Raw genomic sequence first — 19,017 nt, 5'->3', positions numbered from 1 at the left:
AAAAGCATAGAAACAAATGCTCAAATATGTAGAGAGAATTTGTCCATACATACCCTACAGTTCGGGGGTTGGTGACTCCTAAAAATGTGTAGGGGTAACTCTATATATGACTATTTATGTGACCCCTATATTGTTTCCATCACAACTACTTCCCCTGTTACGCTTGCATGTATGAAAATGACACACCATGTTCACGGAAGACATTATTTGCAATATCTTTGGATTATTTGGTCAGTTGAATGGGCTTTGATTTTTCTAGCAACCCATTTGCTTCGTGCTAATGGCTGATGACCCCTTCTCATTGGTCTTGTACATGTGTGGTCATTTATGAACTCTAAAACCCTAGAATACTTTATGGGAGTAACTCTAAAGTAGTGCACTTGCTATGCGCACCCCTTTCCAGCGCAGAATGCAACAACACGCTCTTGATATTTTTTAGGTATTTGATGACAAAAGTTCGGTATGTTCCATAATCTACCAAGTCATGGAGTACCTTGACATTCGAAATCTTTGTCCAACATGTAGATGAACTTGCGAGTGGATTGAACTGCATGGACTTTCCAATAGATACTGGTCATCAAGTTCACTTTCAATCTCTATCTCAATATCGAAGTCTGGCTAGCATACATGTGCTTCATTTTGGATGATGGTTCAGAAGGTTGGTTTGCAACACATACATACATGTACATCGGAAGCCGGTTTGCAACACATACATACATACATGTACATCGGAAGCCATCATGGCATACATGTCTCATCACTAGCATAATTTAATTCCACGAAATCATCATTTTCTTGAGATTTAATGGTCATATTGCTTGGTCACAAGATGCGGCAGTCCCATCTGTGTTTTGGGTTACTCTAATGAGTTGCTTCCATTATATGCTCTGGTTTTCAAATTCCCACCTTTCTACTAATTTCTCCCAGCGTTTTTACTTTGCTCGAAAGAACCACCATAAAGATGAAGCAACCCCACCCAACTAGTAGCCATTGTTATTACTCAAACGAGTGCCTTCTAAAATAGTGACCGTTTAAAATTGAAATCAAAGTATAACCAAAATGAATAGTCTTTACAATTATTGCACAAAAATAAACGCAACCCATGTCATAAAAACATGAATATTATACTTTAAAAACAAATAAACACTTCATGAAATGAGAAACACCAAATTTCTCAATTGGAGAAAATAAATGATCATTACCCAATTTCTTAATTATTGAAAATAGGTAAATTCAATTTGGAAGTTGGGGCATTTAATTGTATCAATCTTATCTTAGTGGAATGCAAAATATGAAATAATAATGGCTCAAAAATAAGAAACAATTACCAACTGTGCACAACATAGATCTCCCTCTAGAATCGAGTGAGCCACGGATAATTACTTAAAAATATGAATGAATCCCAACACTAAACCCAATGCCATGAAAATCCTGAATTGAAATTAGCCACATCAGTGTCCATGGCGTAAATCATAACAAGATAAGTGTGAAATCATCGAACCACATCGTCAAAAAGAGGGAAAAAAAAACACACATACATATACACATATACGAATAAGAACCCTATAGTTTAGACTCGTGCAATATTAATCAATTTTCAACTTAAAATAAATAAAATAAATTTTCAAATAGACAAGCATTCTATAAATAGAAATAAAAATACATAATAAGCCACAAAAAAGTAATACAAAAAGAAAAAACACATCATAACCCACAAATCCCTCTACAGTCAAGTAATCCATAAAAAAGACCCAACGAAATGATGAAAAAGAGGAACCTGTTATAGAGAGCTTGTAGATTTTGTAACACAAGGAGTTCCGGGTAGGGCAAAGTGACAAAGGAGAAAGATAGGACTGGGGCAAGAGCGTGGGTTTTCCTTGTGAGAAAAATTGAAATAGATTGGGCTTTTAGCCCTAACCATTTCATAATCAGCAAAAAAAAAAAAAAAAAAAAAAGGAAAAAAACAATATATGCAAAAGACAGGTAACTTTCTCAAAAAAAATTTAAACAGAAAGCTGTCTGAGCTGCTGAACTTACAATTCTGAAAGAAAGACCTCACCCAAAATGTTCTGCCCATATTTAAGTGAGAACAAGCAATCCGAGGTTCCAAACCATGGAAACCTAACTTTCACAAAAGAAAAAAAAACTAACATAATGTGTATCAAGCTATCAAATCTCGAATCACTTAGTTTTCCATATATTTTTGGGAGAAGTGGTCCGAGGTTTTAAACCTTGTACAACTAACTTTCACAAAAAAAAATACATAAACACAACATTGTCCGAGCTGTTGAACCTCGGACCTCATGTTGTGCATATTCTCCTCGGAGAAGAAAACAATCTAGGTTTCCAATTGAAAATTCGACTATCCAAATCGAAATCTCTCGATCTAGATTGAGAATTGTTGATGGCAATCCAGATATCTCAATATATTAGGATTCAGTAGACTTCGGCCAGGTCGGACCGGTTCTGTCCAAGAAAATCGAGCATGTCACCAATTCACAATTTCCAATATAAATTCACATTTTTTTATTTTTAGTTTGCAGTTATTAAATTAAAAAAGACTTTATCATTACTGATCCCACAATTTTTTATTTTGTATTTAAAAAATTTTTAAATTTAAATTTGTGGACTCATCATTGCAGGCCTTCTTCCCCAAATGTTGGCCGCCCCCAAATGTTGGCCGCCTCCCGCCTCCCGCCCCCAAATGTTGGCCGCCTCCCGCCCCCCGCCCCCAAATGTCGGCCGCCTCCCACCCCCCCCCCACCCTCGCCCTCCCCCTCCCCCTCGCCCCCGTCCCCACCCCCGCCCCTGCCCCTGCCCCTGCCCCCGCCCCCGCCCCCGCCCTCGCCGAGGTCGTCTCTCTCAAACATTGTCACACTACGCCTAGGTCCTCGCTCTCATTATGCAGAACATTGTCACACTATAGGCTTAACACATTGTCACACTATAGGCTTAACGTGCAACTTTCATTTTTTTTCTTTTTTTGTCATTACGATTTTCATCCGTTCTTATGTACTGCAAAAGTAAGGATGTTTTAATTTACTTTGAACTCCCCACAATTAATACAAAAATAATTGTCATTCATAAGGGGAGAGAGATTTAAATTCCTTTAAATAGAAGTTTTTTTCTATAAATTTGTTTTATATAGTTTCTTTCAAAAATAAAACTCTTAAATTAATATAAAAATAAAAGAATAATTTGAGTTAGAGAAATTCATTTTATTTTCATAATTTATTTTGACTATAAAATGAATTTAATAGATATAAACACTTAGACAAGTTTTTAAATTTACATATTTTTGACATAATAATAAAAAACTATAATACAATCATCACTATTATTTTTAGAATTTTAATAACACTAAATTTCTGATAAATTATAATGATTTTTTAAAATTTATTCGAGACTGTCCAGCAGATTCTTCGATTTAAATTACCGATTTTGGAAGCCTATCCGAGAAACGGATCCGGTTTTTAACCTTTAACATGCTCGCAACGAGAAATGGTAGTCACCTGTAATCTCTCTTCTCCCCTTCGTCCTCCTTTCTCTTTCTTCAATTCCTCGCTCCAACATTTCTCAAGACAATCACAAAACCTTTCCCTTTTCTCTCTTTTCAATTCCCCTGGTCACCTGTTACAACCAAAACCATCCAAACATCCTCGAGCCACTTCCTCCAAAGCTTTATCCGTTGCAATGGATTCTAAAGAAACCTCTAAAGAAAGTGAACAAGATTCTCGTATGAAGCTTTTATTCGTAGAAATGGGGGTCGGTTATGATCAACATGGGTAATATCGTCTCTCCTTTTCCTTCCTTTTATCTTGCATTCGCCCACTTCTTTTGGCCAATTATTGTGAAATCTTAATGCCCCATTTTCTTTTCACTTGTAGGCAGGATATAACTGCTGCTGCTATGAGGGCTTGCAGGGATGCTATATCTTCTAATTCGATTCCGGCCTTTCGCCTAGGTCAACCCCATATTTCTAAATTAATCTTTAGTCTTTCTCTTCTCCTGAAAATGAAGATTGGGAAGTGGGACTAGTGGTTTTTGGGAAGAAAAGGGATTTAATTTGGGCTGTGTTCTATTGTAAAAAACGAAATATGGGTTGCTTTATTTTGGAGTGATGCAGGCTCTGTACCCGGGGTTACATTTGATCAGATGAAACTTAAGATCAAGTTGGGAGTTCCGCGTTCGACCCAACAATCTTTGGACGTTGAAAAAGTTAAATCTGTTTTCCCATAGTGAGTGCTGCCTGTTCCATGATTGTTTTAACGAGCTCTTTTCATTAGCTACTTTTCCCTACTTGTTATGTTATTAACTTTTACTGCTGAATATATGTAGAAGATAAATACTTCTATTGGATTATGGTTGAGCAAGGATGAGTGGGCAAAACTCAAGCTCTTGATGTGCCAACCTTCAAACTTTGTGCTGTCCATTCATGAAAGCGAAAAGTTTATATAAGGATGTTTTAATATTGAAAAACTCTCTAATTGATCATCTCGACATCGAGATGAATGACTATGAAAAAAAAAAGATTTTGAGTCCCAGAAATGGTGCATTTTACAACACATTTTCTAGACTGACCATTTCCAAGATTTTCATATATTTTTAGATCTACTTGATTTTAATTATTTTTGGAGTTTAAAATTTTATAAATAGATATGAAAATAGATTTTGAGATAATCTTAAGAATATTTTACATCAAAATTATATGTTATGATAAACTTTGAAGGTACACTTTAAATGGATTGTTTAAGGTTGCAACATTATGGAAAGGCTTTTTGGATTTGGATGGAATTCAGTGACCATCAAACTTTCCATGTAAGGAAAGTTTGTGATTTAGTTTAATTCATGTATGAAAGTTTTTATTATTTTTTCTGGAGAAGTGAATGAGATATCAAAACTCAAGGGTGTTTGTGCTGCCTGAGCATATATAAGGACGAAGGTCCGCAGTACTCAGACATGACAATAGCTATGAAGAGTCTTCTCAAGTAGAGCAGCAATAGTCTGCCATCCCTGAACATCTACTTTATAAATGATCTTCCAATAAATATTAGATAGTCATATCAACTTATTGAGGGATAACTTAATAGAATCACACTTAAAATTCTCAAACAAAGCTCTGGGAGCTTGTTTGAGTCCAGAAAGAGCCTTATGCAAAAGCGGTGGTTGCAATTTTTGACTTCCTCTTGATAACTATGTAAATATTATTCTAGCTTTTGGTTGATCTATAGAATGCTTTGTAACTTAAACTAATGGCAAATGACATACGTAAGGTGGCATTCTAGGCACTGAGTGAATGTCTTCTCATAGTCGTATCCATACTGTTGAAATCATAGTAAGGTATGTCGTATTTTGACACATTTTATAGTAACATTAGTCAAATACTCATACACTATGAAGCATACATTGTTTTATCAAGGGGAGGGAGTGCTTTAGAGTGGATGCTTGTTGCCAGCAATAACTAGGCTGAGGGGGTGCTTGGACATTGTTGGAGGGATTAGCTTCAGATGTATGGCAGTGGCAACCTAGAATGAGAAGAAGTGAAATATCCAGCAGGATCAAAGTGAGGGGGATGTATGCCCTTGTTGTTTCCCAAATGTACCAAGGGCGATCAATGCCCAACTGTATTGATGAGGAGAACTCATAACTGAACTTGTCAATAGTAATTCTGAGAACTTGCGCATTACTAATAATGCTAAATTTCATGGCTGTCAATCTAATGATTTGTAGTTTTCTCAATATGTTTGCATGCACATGAATCCTTTACAAATATGAGATGATGGAACCAAATCAGGCTTGATTGGTTAAGTTGTTGACTTGTGTGTCAATGTAAAACTATAGCTGAACTACCCAAAAATCCACACATACACACACAAAAAGAAATGAAAAAAAACTATTTTGTTTGTAGTGGGTTTACTGGAATCGGCAGTAGTAGAATCAGGTATAATATATGTAGAGGACTTAAATATTGTCCGATGAAGTATGAAATTTGGGGATCGTGTTCAAGCCTCTTCATTGCTAATACCACATATTCCTTTTCCATTTCTGGTGGAGGAAACTTAAAGCAAAATGGAAGAACAAATGGTCTCAAACTTGGTACAAAGTCCAATGAGGACCTTTGGAAGCTTCTTATGAGTTTTGCACTGCTAAACTTTATGAGATCTATGGTGAAATTTGGGTCTGCCTTTGCAACTTTTCCACTAGTGAATGAAGGCTGATATTGTACTTTGTGACAATATGCTCCATGAACAACCTTAGATAATGTTAGGCTTAAGCTAATAACAAGCTAGCGTAGGTGATGACTGTCACCTTGTGCATTGCAATCAATGTGGAGTAATTTAAGAGCTATTGCTTGAGAATTGTTCGCTTTCCAATTCATGAACTTCAATCTCTTAACTCTGGTAAATTTCTAATGCAACCAATGACTCCAGAATTTTCCTTTTGGGTGGATTTTTAGATGGAATGTCCCTAAGTTATCTGATCTGAGGATTTGGTGTGAACCAAAACTTGTATACTGAAGGATGTCTCCCTTGTAATCAATGCTTCAATAATGAATGAAACTAATTCACCAAAACCACAATGACGAGTTTATAAACAGGACCGTTGGGATTTTCTGAAAGAACAAATTATGCTTAGTTCATATACAGAACTATGTAATCTGGAACAAATGCTGCTCAAAGAACAATTTCCACTCAAATATCTCCTAATTTTCTATGGAACTCAACATGAGGCTGGGGATCTCCAATGCAAAATTTTGAGACAGCTTCTATGTATGCTCTACCCATGTGCATTTATTGCATAGTGGGCACGAAAATGATTGTGGGGATTAACTCATGGTTGTTGTCCATGTTTGAAAATGAAGTGCTTGATAGGGTATCCCATTTGACTCGATAATATCGAAGTTAACTGTCAAAGTTATTGTAATAGACCCATCCCTGAAATGGTTGTTTTTTATCATATGAAGCATAACTTGACAATATCTTGTAAAGATCATCATGACTGATTAAAAGTCCTTGGACACTGTTAAGTGGAATAAAAAAATATAAGAATTGGATATTCTTCGTTTGTAATTTGAGTGGGAATCCCATTTAGGAAGGCATGCCCGCCTGGAGTTTATGAAGTACCACACCATTCTTTTTAAGTTGCTATTAGTGTATGTTATATTACAGTCTGTAGAATGTATGTAAACATCTCCTGTGGTTTATGACTGCTAAGCTTGCTTTGATACAGTTCTCTATTTGTGACTCGACCTGGTTGAAAAGGGATGTGCTCTATCAGGATTATGAGAAACTTGAACCTTACTAGATCGGCCTAAACAATGTCCATTAGAGCGATTGAGAGCGGTGGGAAATAGATGACTTTCTCTAATAATTTCTCAGGGATGACAAAGAAAACATGAATTAGGGATTGGATACTCTGTTCAGGTATAAGGTTCCTTCAAATTGAACACACTATTTCCTTTTTGATATGCCAGTGGTATATTTAAGGGAAAATTTCTGTTCTATAAATAACCTTGTCCACTTCTATTTGAGGAATTCATAGCCTCCTGCTTATTTCAGCACCGTGGTTGGAGTACTGATTAATTTTGGGACTTCTGTAATTCTTTTAATAAAGAATAATGTGCTTCCTTTTATACTTTTATTGGAGTATGTGTGCAGCACTGGAAGTTGCCAGCATCTTGATTGAGATATTGCATTTTTAGTGCTTATTGCTTGCAACAATGACTCGCTATATTGTGCTCACTGGGGTTTGGTTTCATGCTTTTCAATATCATGCACTCGAGTAATGTGTTTTAAGCTACAGATGGTGCAGTGTTTTAAGCAACAGATAAGGCAGTGCATAGTCTGATAAATAGGGGATAAAACATGGCTGTTTCTGTGAATCGTTGAGCTGTAAATATGATGGTTGAATGAAACTTAGTGAATAATAGTTGTTTTAGAAGGGTAAATAGTACATTTTGATGAATTGAGAGAATTTTTTTTCGGAATGACATTTGATAAAGTGACATCTTCTAATTTAGTCTATGAACTATTGTTTATTTTGTGTTAAAAAGCACATTTGTTTCTAATTTAGTCTTCCTCTCAGGTTGTCTGTCATAAACAGCAATTAAACTTATTTGAAGCCTAGGGATTCCCCTGGACATACCCATGTGCAAAACACTTAATTATTGCTTTAAGACTTGAACCGTATGAATTGATACTTTTGCAGTTTCGCACTTAATGGTACTAACCTATTATGTGTGTTTTTTTTTTCACTTGTCACTGCTGAATTTAGTGTCCGCCTTTTAAGTTCTTACTGTGGAGTTTGACCTGATTCCTAGTCTTTCTGTTTTTTTGCAGTGGTAATATTGTTAGCTGTGAGGTTGTGGATGGTGGATTGATTTGTTCGAGTGGTGTCTGTTTGGAGGCAATTGGTGACAAAAATGATGACTGCTACATTGTAAATGCTGCAGTCTATGTTGGTTATTAGTTTTGATCTCATTTTGTTGCAATGTGCAACAGATCACTTTGCACTACTGTCTCTCTCACTTTGCACTACTTTCTCTCATGAAGATCATCATTGTTGTTCATTTTTCATGAATAGTTTGTTAGTTTTCTAATGTTATTATCTGGCATTATCCTGATTGGAAAATGGGGCAAGCGTGCCGTTTTCATGTAAGATTGAATAGTGGTTAAAGCTAGTGTATAGAAATCGATTCGTCCCAGGTACACGACCCTTGGACGAGCCGACTTACTTAGATGAGTCTGAATAACTTGCCCCCCCTATTTTGCAAACAAAAATAAAGCCAAAAAAATCAGTATATATAATATACCTTTTACTTTGATTGCAACTGTCTGGTTTACTTGTCCGCCATTGGAATGTTTCTTTGTGATAAGTCTAGGGTTCAATCCCTCAGGTGGTACTTCTAGAATAATAATAATAAAAAAAAGACAGAACCTCTCCTGGGTTTGAAAACCTTTGTTGGTGGGATTCAAACCCTTTGCTATAATGCAAATGTACACTACCCGGTATGCGATTAAGGGTTGTTTGACTTAGAAACGACTTGGCCAAGTCCAGATACGCTGGTTAAACCCTTGTTTTTGTTATGTCACTTTAGTTTTGCAGTTTGGGTTGTGTTCTGTAAATGTGTTAGACATGTTAATACATGTATCCAGCGTTTTAAAAAACGTCGAGTCGAATCGGACTCGTCCGGTTCAACTCGGAAATCGTGAAAAAGGATCGGATCGCCCAAAAAATCGGAAATCGTCCGGTTCTAGAGAGAACAGTACGGAATCGGCGAGTCCAAACAGTGAATCGGCGATTCCGTACGGAATTATTATTATTATTATATATATATATATATATATATATATATATATATATATATTTTTTTTTTTTTTGCAATCCATGATAGATTTTTTTGTAATACTTGATCGATTTTTTTGTAATCCATGATCGAATTGTTTTTGTTTTTTTGTAATCCATGATCAAATTTTTTGGTTTTTTGTAACCCATAATAGAATTTTTTGTAATCCATGATCGAAATGTTTGTTTTCTTTTCTTGTAATCCATGATCGATTTTTTTGTTTTTTTTTTTTTTTTGTAACCCATGATAGAATTTTTTGTAATCCATGATCGAATGTTTTGTAATACATGATCGAAATGTTTGTTTTTTTTTTGTAATCCATGATCGAAATGTTTGTTTTTTTTTTTGTAATCCATGATTGAATTTTTTGTTTTTTGCTTTTTTTGTAACCCATGATAGAGTTTTTTGTAATTCATGATTGAATTTTTTGTAATCCATGATCGAACTATTTTTTTCTTTTTTTGTAATCCACGATTGAATTTTTTGTTTTTTTTTTTTTGTTTTTTTTGTTTGTTTTTTTTTGTGATCCATGATCGAATTTTATGTAATCCATGATCGAATTTTATGTAATCCATGATTGAATTTTTTGAAAATTTGTGATTTTTTTTGTTTAATCCATGATCGAATTTTTTTTTGTAATCCATGATAGAATTTTTTGAAAATTTGTGATTTTTTTTTTAATCCATGATCGATTTTTTTGAAAATTTGTTTTTTTTTTTTTTAATCCATATTATTCAAAGAGAAAACAAGAGAGATGATGATTCTGAGGCCACCCTATCTCAGCCATATTATTCACATATCGAGTCCCAACAGCAACAGTGTAAGGATGAGCATGAAATACTGTAAATTAAATGCTGAATGGCGGTTTATGCAGGGAAAGAACATATCAATATTCGCATATTCATTCAAAAACATGAAAATTCTTAATGGAATACTCTCATTTTTTATTGAATTCCTAAAAAAAAATATTTATAATGAATTTTAATAATTTTTTCGAATTTTTTTTAAGCTTTATTCTGACCGATTCACCCGATTCCCGATCCGAATCGCCGATCCGAATCGGTTTTTTAGAAACTCGATCCGGGTCACCGATCCGTTTTTTAAACCATTGCATGTATCAAAATAGATTCTTCTCTTCCCAGAACTGATTATCCATGTGGACGGCTGCATGTACTGATGAACCTATATTGCACAAGGCAGGTGAGATGTGGAATTCTATGAATGAGAAAGTACAACCTAACTTACACAGCAAAAAAAAAAAATATAATCACCTATAATCCTATTTTCGAGGAGGTGGTCATGGAAATAATACATGATAGAAGGGAATAAACAAATGTTACATTCAATGCGTGGTTCAGACTTTCATCCTTGAAGCTGTTGAGGATGACCATTTAAGACATCTATGACCGTTTTTTTTCCTACACATTTTAAAGTGAGACCTCTTTTTTATCATCAAATATAAAGTTATTTTGAGATGTGGTAACATAGTTCTAAATTCATTTATTAAGATGTATGGGGGCGGTATTTTGATGCCTGATGAGTAATAAGCGTCACACACACACGCACCTTTGAAGGGCTTGGAATCAAACCCAACTGTTGGTGACATTGAAGTGAAATGCTTCGAGTTTGTTCTGGTCGTTTTGTTGTCCTATGCTTGTTGATGTAACGTAAGGTTAGCCACCCTCTAATCTTTCAATTACAAGACCTTTAAATATGTTTGGAGAAGCACTTTGTTAAACTAAGGCTAATTATCTACAAAATCAGCTGGTGTCATCCATAAAAATCAATGTGCACTGGGGAGATTAGATTTTGGTCTAAGAAGAGTAAGGACCTTAAAATTTTCCTTAACCCGTCTACACATGGTCTTTATTGATCTAGAGAAAGCTTATGATAGAGTATATTGAGATTTGATTTGATGGGTATTAGAAAAAAAAAGAGTCTTTAGACATTACATCGACCTAGTGAAAGATATATATGATGGAGTGCTAACTAGTGTACGAACAACTAGTTGAGAGATGAGTAGTCTTCAGTGACAGTAGGTCTACATCAAGGTTCAACATTGAGCCTATACCTCTTTGTCTTAGTTATAGACGACTTAACTACGCACATACAAGATGAGGTACCATGGTACATGTTGTTCGTAGATGATATAGTTATGATTGATCAGCCTCGAAATGGCATCAACACAAAGAACCTTGGAGGAATGCTCTTGAATCTAAAGGTCTTAAAATTAGCCGGACAAAAACAAAGTATATCGAATGCAAGTTTAGTAATAATAAGAGTAGAAGGCAATGAAGCAGTTATGATTGATGCCCCTGAAATACCAAAAAGATTGCACTTTTGACATCTTGGATTGATAAATCAGGAAAATAGAAAGATTGAGGAAGGTGTCGCACATAGAATTAGAGCTGGGTGGATGAAGTGGAGATGTACAACCATAATTTTATGTGATCGTTGCATATCAATGAAGCTGAAGGGCAAGTTCTATAGGATAACTATTAGACCAGCTTTGCTTTATGAGGTGGAATACTGGGCGGCCAAAAAACAATGTACTCATAGAATAAGTTTAGCAGAGATGAGGATATTGAGATGGATGAGTGATATGGTTAGGAGGAATTGAATTTGAAGTGAATACATTCTAGAAAATTTAGGTGTGGCACCAATAGGCGATAAAATGAGACATAGTAGACTTAGGTGGGCTAGCTCTGTATGGTGCAGACCCAGTACAATACCTGTTAGGTGGTGCGAGTTAGATCAAGTAGAATGCTAAAAAAAAATAAGGGGTAGGCCCAAAAGGATATGGTTGGAAGTAGTGAGAAAAGATGTGGAGACTTATGGCCTCACTGAGGGTATGACCCTTAATAGAATAGAATGGCGGATCGAGATTCATGTAGCCGATCGTAATTAGCGAGAAAAAAGGTTTGACGATGATGATGATAATGTGTGGGAGATGAGATTTCAAACCTATGATAGATTGAAATATGTCCTTAAACAAATCAGCCAAACAAAACTGATCAAGTTTAAAACTAGTGACTCAAAGAGAAGAAGCTGGTGTAGAATAATTTTAAATTGATTTCAAAAGGTATCTATACTAGTTCCAGGGTTTTGAAGTTAATGGGGTGTATGAAACTTAGTGTTTTGATTTTAATTGCAAAATTAAGCAAGGGATTCATTTAGGGTTAATTTTGGGGAAAACTTAAGAGTTAATTTTAAGGTGGTTGTGGATTTAAAATGGGAATATTTACTGGTTTTGACAGCTAGAAAAAGACAAAAAAAATAGAGAAAATTGATTACGAAGTAAGAATATTGAGGAGTTCAAAGAATGAATAGAAGTAAAGAATATTGATTACGAAGTAAGAATATTGAGGAAAGAAGTAAAGAAAAGAAAAAGAAAGGAAAAGAAAAAAAGAAAGAAAAGAGAAAAAATGGTAAAAAAAAAAAGAAAAATAAGGGAAAGAAAAGGAGTAGAAGAGAGAAGAAATTGAATAGTGCTTTGGAAACGAGGGTCATTGAGGGGTGCTACCACTCGAATGGTTCAAGAAGCCCTTCCTAGGTTCTTTTTTGTTTTTTGTTTTCCCTCAAAGTTCTCAAAATAAAACATTATAAGGGGTTAAACATTCTCCCCTCTCTCTTTCTCTCTCTCCTTTTATACATGTTTTACTTTAAAAAATGACCTGAAATACCTGTAACAAAAATAAAATAATAATAAAATAATAAAATAACCAAATTATCCCTGAATTCTCTATAACACCTAAAAGACATAAATACCCTAAACTCATGACTGATAGTTCTGTTGAGTGCTATGGGATGTGTTTTAGCTAGGTGTATGCCATAGGGCAGATAGATGTGAGGTATGTACTAATTTGATGGCGATCTCATGTGTATGTAGGAAACAACCTAAAGGCTTTAGATATCTTATTTTTTCTGGTGTCTTATATAAATCAAGGAGGGTATTTATGATCTTGAGAAGTTATCCAGTGGATAAGCATGTACAGAAGTTACCTTGAATGGCTGTTATTAGTATTGAATTGTTGACTAATTTCTTGTTCATCTTGTGCGTGTCTTGTGGTGCAGAATTTATCATTCCGGAATCTGATATTCTTAAGACCTATGAGAGAAAGAAGTTTGCTATTTGTCAATAACTAATAAATTTATTATCCTTGAGTTTTAAGATTTAGAGAGTGGCCTCTAGCTTGAAGAGATATTGGTTCATTATATATGTGAATTGGTGTGGGGATTAGATAATTTCAACTACCATTCATTTGTAACAGAGTTCTGATTGCAGTTCCTTCTGACTTGTCCCTTGCTAATTTCTTTTTTTTTTTCAAGAGAAAATTGATTGAAGCCTCTAAAAATGTGGTGCACTTTTCCTTCATAAAGAACTGTTTAGAAACCTTCCATTGTTCAGGTGTTAATATCCCATCATCTTAAGCATGCAACTGTGTTCAAGGAGGAAATTCACTTTGGAGAACTTTTATTAGAAATTTTGCAATTAACCATAAATTACATCCATCTCTTTTTAATAATTTGGCAAATCCCCATCGTTCCTACCAATCTTCCAATAAAAAAAAAAGGGGACACAAAGGAGTTGCCCTTTCACTTACCCAAAGAAAAAAAAAAGGGGGTATTTGGTTGATGCATGCATGCTTGATAATCTCATCTCAGAAATATAAGGCGGTGTAAAGGAGTTGGTTCCATGTATCCGGCAGGCCGGGAAGGCACCAGTGGCTACAATCTCGGGCACTCATTAAGCCGTAGATAGAAGGGTGTGCGTCCTTCCTCAACTGTGAGAGTGTGGTTATGTCGAGGAGGTATGCTGGTTTTGTCATGCTCTTGATCACATTCTTGATCACACCGAGCTGGTCTGGCAAGCTCCCTGGGTATGTCGAACCCGATAATGGCTGTGTTTGCCCGTAGCAATCTTTGTACCGGCCATCATGCCATTCGTTTGCACTTGAAAGACAAAAAGAGAGACTAAGTCATTTTTGAAAGCAAAGACAGTAGATTTAGCCTTGGTTTTTTTGTTTGTCCTCTTTTTCTTTAGTAGTTTAGAGGTATGAATCGAATTTTCCAATCTTGAACAACTAAACACTCAAGGCCAAACATAACTACTAAATTAGCTTTGGGTTACCGGTTGCATAATAGCGAGAAGTGAGTACTGTAGCACTTTCTTGTTTGATAAGAGGGACATTTTATAGTAAAGTGAATACCCTGTTTTATATTTAAAGTTAAAAAGTGGATACCACGAGTTCCATAGAGAACTTTAAAACTCCCTTTTTATAAAAGATACCATTTTAAAAACTACATCTTTCAGAAATTAAATACACCCTAAGGGACAAGGTGTACTGTTCATTTCGAAGAGAGCACTTAAAAAGTCGTATTGTATGCTCCACCGCGAGGCCCACCATTTCGATGGAAGTGAAAAGCACCTGGTGGAATGTGTCATGGGATTATGAATACGTTATGGTGTACTGTGCACATTAGCCATGGTTTTTTCCTTATTTGTGTGCTGAGTGGTGGGGACCTTCCTAACGTTTGTGGTTGTCATTTAACAAAAGTTTGGATCCTCATGTTCTCTTTTAAGCAAGGCACTCATGATGTAAGTTCCTAGAATCCACTCTCGTTCCCTTTTCCACCGAATAATGAATTATTCTTCACAAAATTAAAATAGGAAAAGTTAAACTACCAAGAAAAGTTAATACTTTTTTTTGGGAGACTGTAATCTAAAATGGGGTTCACAACACAATTATAGGACAAACAACCGAAAACGTTTTCAATACTTTGGTCTCGTTGGAAGTTGTTCAGTTTACAAAATATAGAAATCTCTAATTTGGAAAAATAAAAATAAATTTCAAATTTCCTTCCATATATTGAACTTTGTTAGAACTCCATGATTTTTTGAAAGACTGAAATCTGGTTTCAAAAACAATCCAACTTCCATTTCATCTCGAAGATCAGATACCTGTAATGTGTAGGAGATATTCCTTGAAAGTAGACTTTGGTTCTCATGGGCATAACGTTGGAGTCCACCCAATTAGCCCAAGTCTTCATGCCTTGATAAAAAGCTGTGGTGCGATCCATGTCTTTGTATACTTTGTTCCCCACTCTAATGTAATCCCACCTGCAAAAACCATAAAATTATTAAAAGAAAATATATATAATAAAATCATTTACTTTTGATATAAGAAGGTCACGATTATTATTTATTGGTGGATGTAAAATCGAGTGGTTGGGAATGTATTGGCACAAAATCCAAGATAAAATTTATTCAACAATGTAACACACTTCAATCTTATTAAAAATTCCATCTTCCCCTCGAAAAAAAAAAAAAGCCAAAGAATTTCTACCGGTGTTTCACAACCCGTGATCTAGATCAAGAATAGCCAATCCAAATATGGAGTGAACCGCTTCTAGGATGGTTCTAGTAACGTCTCAAGTCTCCTAAAATTCATCGTCAACCCCCAAAAACGCAAAATAAACAATCACAAAAAACCCATACGTTAAAATTTTGACTTATAACATTTTCTCATATTGCCCATTTGGACCGATCCGCCGATCGTGAAAGTTTAGACCATGATCAGCAGAAAGGTAAAAAAGCTATGGTCACGACTCATTTGGACATCACAACCAATTGACTGATGGAGGGCAGGACCTGCCACTTAGAACATATCATGTTCTCTATCAGCTAGCAATTTCCATTTCCATAGCCATAAATAAATTAATTCACCATAACTTTTCTACTCTTAAGGGGCTGGGGTCGTGGTGGTAACACCCCACACCATAGTCAACGTTGTGGTTTACATTCTCACCACTAAAACCATCCTATTAATATATTAAAAAAGTTGACTCTTATTTGAAAAAACAGATAGGAGGCTATCTTCCCCGCTATATTATTAAAAAAAAATAATATATTTTTATTTTATTTATTTATTTATGTTTCTCACCCTGAGGATTTTCCATAGTGAGTCCACCAATGGCCAGAATTGAAAACCAAAATATCAGCCCCAGCCCACGCCTTCCCATTTTGGATCGAGTCGAGTCTCAATGCTCGACCTCCAGGCTCGCCCACTATGTCCACCAGGTACGGAGCACGGAAGTACGAGACTTTTACTCCGTAGCCCTGTGCAAAACATTGACTATTATATAAGAAAGAATTAAGTAGTATAGTAATATTCTCATTTACTGGATGGTGCGGTGAACTTCAATCCATAGTCTTTTTTATTTGAAAGAAAAATCAATTTTATAAAATAGAGAAATTTATCAAAATAAACCTAGTTTATCAACTATCTGTCATATTACCCATTTTTAACTATTCAACTCAAGTTTCTTTTTGAAATTAAATAAAAAGGCTCAAACTGTAAATAGTTCATCTATTGAGTGGATTTTCATAAATTTCCCAACGAATGGTATTTCATTTGTTTTAATCGTGAGTGGGTACTGGTAAAGCCAGCCAGCTGCAATAATAGGGACACCAGCCCCGAATTATTGCCGAATAATGGCGAACTTGTGGGGGATTATTTAGTCCTGACTTTTATATTTATATCTAATTATAAAACTTAATACACCGAAAATAGGGCAGATCTGACGGATTTGTAGATTTTTTTTTTTTTTTTTTTTTTTGAGTAATTCAGCTGGAATGCATGTCCCTATGCATTTTCTTTTTTTAAATCTTTTGCGGTTTTTGAAGGATTTAGATGAGAATAGAAGCCTTAGATTTTAGCTAGGCTTCCCGTGGTACTACCACGGCAACCTCAATCCTATTTTCTAAATCTGAAAACACTTGAAAATGAACGGTTTAGATAATGAGTTATAAGATGCTTTATGATAAAAAATTTATTATTTTTATAGTTATGACTATTGCGGTTGAGATCATCAATTCAAAGGGTTTTTGACTCAAGAATTACATTTTCCAGCAGGATTTTGAGGCGCAGCTCTACTTTTTATCTTAAAGGCTCAGCCTGAAAGTCCAGACCTCGATTGATCCTCTTTTGCGCATGCACAAAATGCCTTTTCTCGTGAAAGGCATTGTGGTCGTGGTAGTAGAACTACTAGACTTTAGTCACCCCATTGTGGTTTTCATTCCGATTAATACCACCCCACTAATATCTTAAAAAACTAACTTCTGATCTATTTGAAAAACATCGAGGCGGGGACTGTCTTCCGCACTGAATTACCCAAAAAAAAATGAAAAAAATTCCCTCTCTCTCTAATGCGAAACTGGCCTCTCTTATAGAATGTCATGAATGACTTGATGATACTATTCACACTACACTCAACACCAATATTATTTTAAGACGAGATGGTGAGGGTGGACCACTTTTCAAATTAATGGTCTGAATTAACACATCTATGAACTTTATACCCGACAGTGAATTTAAATTTAAATTATTTGAGCAAATCGAAGGTGGAGGTATACACCAAACAACCAGGAACATATGAATTTCATCTAAAAAGTAAGCTATATGAATTCAAAAAAAAGGTCGTTCGGTTGTTAACATTAAAAAAAAGGCGTAGAGAAAAAGCAGAGGGACAAACGCACCAAGAAAATGAAAGAGGAAAGTGGGTCGCTCATAACCAAGCTGGTTCGCACCCTTGGCGCCCCTGCTTGAACCATGCATATCAGAGATTGCCATTGATTAAGACCCAAAGAGTCCCCAACAAACATGATTTCTTTCCCCTTCATCTTCAGCAAAAAGTACAGAGCATTGAACCTGCACTAACGCTAAAAGTCAGAATCCACCCACCCCACAAAAAAGAAATTTTAGAGCAAAACCAGAAAGAGAGGACATTCTACCTGGGTAAATTGCACCCATTTGGTTGCCATCTATACTTGAGGTAGAGCTTATCAGGCCTACCATGCTTTAAACAGTCGAATTCTAGGTCGATGAAGGAGCAACTGGAAGAATCATAGAAAGGATAAGATTCATCTAGGACCCAACTCCCGGCAAATAAATTGCAGGTCGTGCCGAGTCTATCTAAGCTGTAAAATGACTCGTTGCCTAAGAAATTCTTCGAATTCACGCCCTCAAACACTTCAGCGTCGGCTTCTTCAAGTGCCATGCTCATAGGAGAGAAAATAATGGCAAAGATAAGCGGTAGTCTTGAACCCATTCGAAGGGGCTATATGGAAACAAGAGAGTTGAATTTAATGAGAGAGAGGATTCAAAGGAAGGAGATTTTTCCTGGTTTGGAGAGAGAAAAGAGTTGAATTTGATGAGAAAGAGGATTCAAAGGAAGGAGATTTTTCCTGGGTTGGAGAGAGAAAAGAAGAGAGAGATCACATGTGCAGGAGGGAGAGAGTTTAATGTCTCCTCTCTGATTCTGCCGTTCTGAATCTGAAAAGGCTGAGGCTTTTAACTTTTTATATGAGAAAATGGGTTTCTTTGAGAAATGTGGAGAGGGTTCTTCTTCTTCTAATATGCAAAACAAAGAGTAGAGAGTAGAATAATGGGCACTGCCCCTTTGTCTTATAGCGAGGAATGCGCCCACCTTTGTTTTTGTTCGTTATCGGGGGTAAAAGTGAGTGGGATTTGACTCTATTTTACCTTTGGTAGGTCACAATTACTTATCACTTACAACCATCCCATGTGAAGGTTGATAGATTGGATGTATTAGAAACTGTATTTCCTCGGACTCCATGCTTTAGAAATTGTAGTTTTGTATATTTGAGC

The 19,017-nt window shown here is 35.7% G+C and overlaps 2 protein-coding genes across 4 annotated transcripts; one reads left to right on the top strand and one right to left on the bottom strand.

Annotated features, from left to right (window-relative positions):
- Positions 1-3,457: 3,457 nt before the first annotated feature.
- LOC18442185 (50S ribosomal protein L34) lies at positions 3,458-8,631 on the top strand. Of its 2 annotated transcripts, none has more exons than XM_088867159.1 (4): positions 3,458-3,785; positions 3,892-3,964; positions 4,127-4,238; positions 8,340-8,631. In XM_088867159.1, the coding sequence occupies exons 2-4, from the start codon at positions 3,910-3,912 to the stop codon at positions 8,467-8,469; spliced, it is 297 nt and encodes a 98-aa protein (XP_088723285.1). In that variant the 5' UTR covers positions 3,458-3,785; positions 3,892-3,909; the 3' UTR covers positions 8,470-8,631. The 2 variants fall into 2 exon arrangements, with proteins under 2 accessions (XP_088723285.1, XP_011626271.2); XM_011627969.3 differs by having other exon boundaries at positions 3,888-3,964.
- Positions 8,632-13,790: 5,159 nt separating this feature from the next.
- On the bottom strand, positions 13,791-18,677 carry LOC18442184 (protein trichome birefringence-like 38). 2 transcript variants are annotated; one of them, XM_006852408.4, is made up of 5 exons: positions 18,141-18,677; positions 17,886-18,057; positions 16,291-16,466; positions 15,309-15,467; positions 13,791-14,299 (listed from the first exon to the last, which is right to left on the bottom strand). In XM_006852408.4, exons 1-5 carry the CDS (start codon positions 18,455-18,457, stop codon positions 14,008-14,010), a joined length of 1,116 nt encoding a protein of 371 aa, XP_006852470.2. In that variant the 5' UTR covers positions 18,458-18,677; the 3' UTR covers positions 13,791-14,007. The 2 variants fall into 2 exon arrangements, 1 of the variants encoding a protein (XP_006852470.2); XR_016055755.1 differs by lacking the exon at positions 16,291-16,466.
- Between the last annotated feature and the right edge of the window lie 340 nt (positions 18,678-19,017).

This window comes from Amborella trichopoda, chromosome 1 (assembly GCF_054954075.1).
Source record: "Amborella trichopoda isolate Santa Cruz 75 chromosome 1, AtrichopodaSantaCruz75HAP2 v2.0, whole genome shotgun sequence".
NCBI classification, from domain to species: Eukaryota; Viridiplantae; Streptophyta; class Magnoliopsida; order Amborellales; family Amborellaceae; genus Amborella; species Amborella trichopoda.
The sequence above is the reverse complement of the archived record's forward strand: the minus strand, read 5'-3'. Positions and strand labels throughout refer to the sequence as shown.

Excerpts from the sequence above, each read along its gene's own strand:
- LOC18442185 (XM_011627969.3), top strand. The coding sequence starts at position 3,502 with ATGGTAGTCACCTGTAATCTCTCTTCTCCCCTTCGTCCTCCTTTCTCT. Across the intron at positions 3,786-3,887 it reads GTCGGTTATGATCAACATGG|GCAGGATATAACTGCTGCTG; the intron begins GTAATATCGTCT and ends TTTCACTTGTAG. Across the intron at positions 3,965-4,126 it reads GATTCCGGCCTTTCGCCTAG|GCTCTGTACCCGGGGTTACA; the intron begins GTCAACCCCATA and ends GGAGTGATGCAG.
- LOC18442184 (XM_006852408.4), bottom strand. The coding sequence starts at position 18,457 with ATGGGTTCAAGACTACCGCTTATCTTTGCCATTATTTTCTCTCCTATG. Across the intron at positions 16,467-17,885 it reads TTTCCTCTTTCATTTTCTTG|GGCTACGGAGTAAAAGTCTC; the intron begins GTGCGTTTGTCC and ends TGTTTTGCACAG. Across the intron at positions 15,468-16,290 it reads CACTATGGAAAATCCTCAGG|GTGGGATTACATTAGAGTGG; the intron begins GTGAGAAACATA and ends TGGTTTTTGCAG.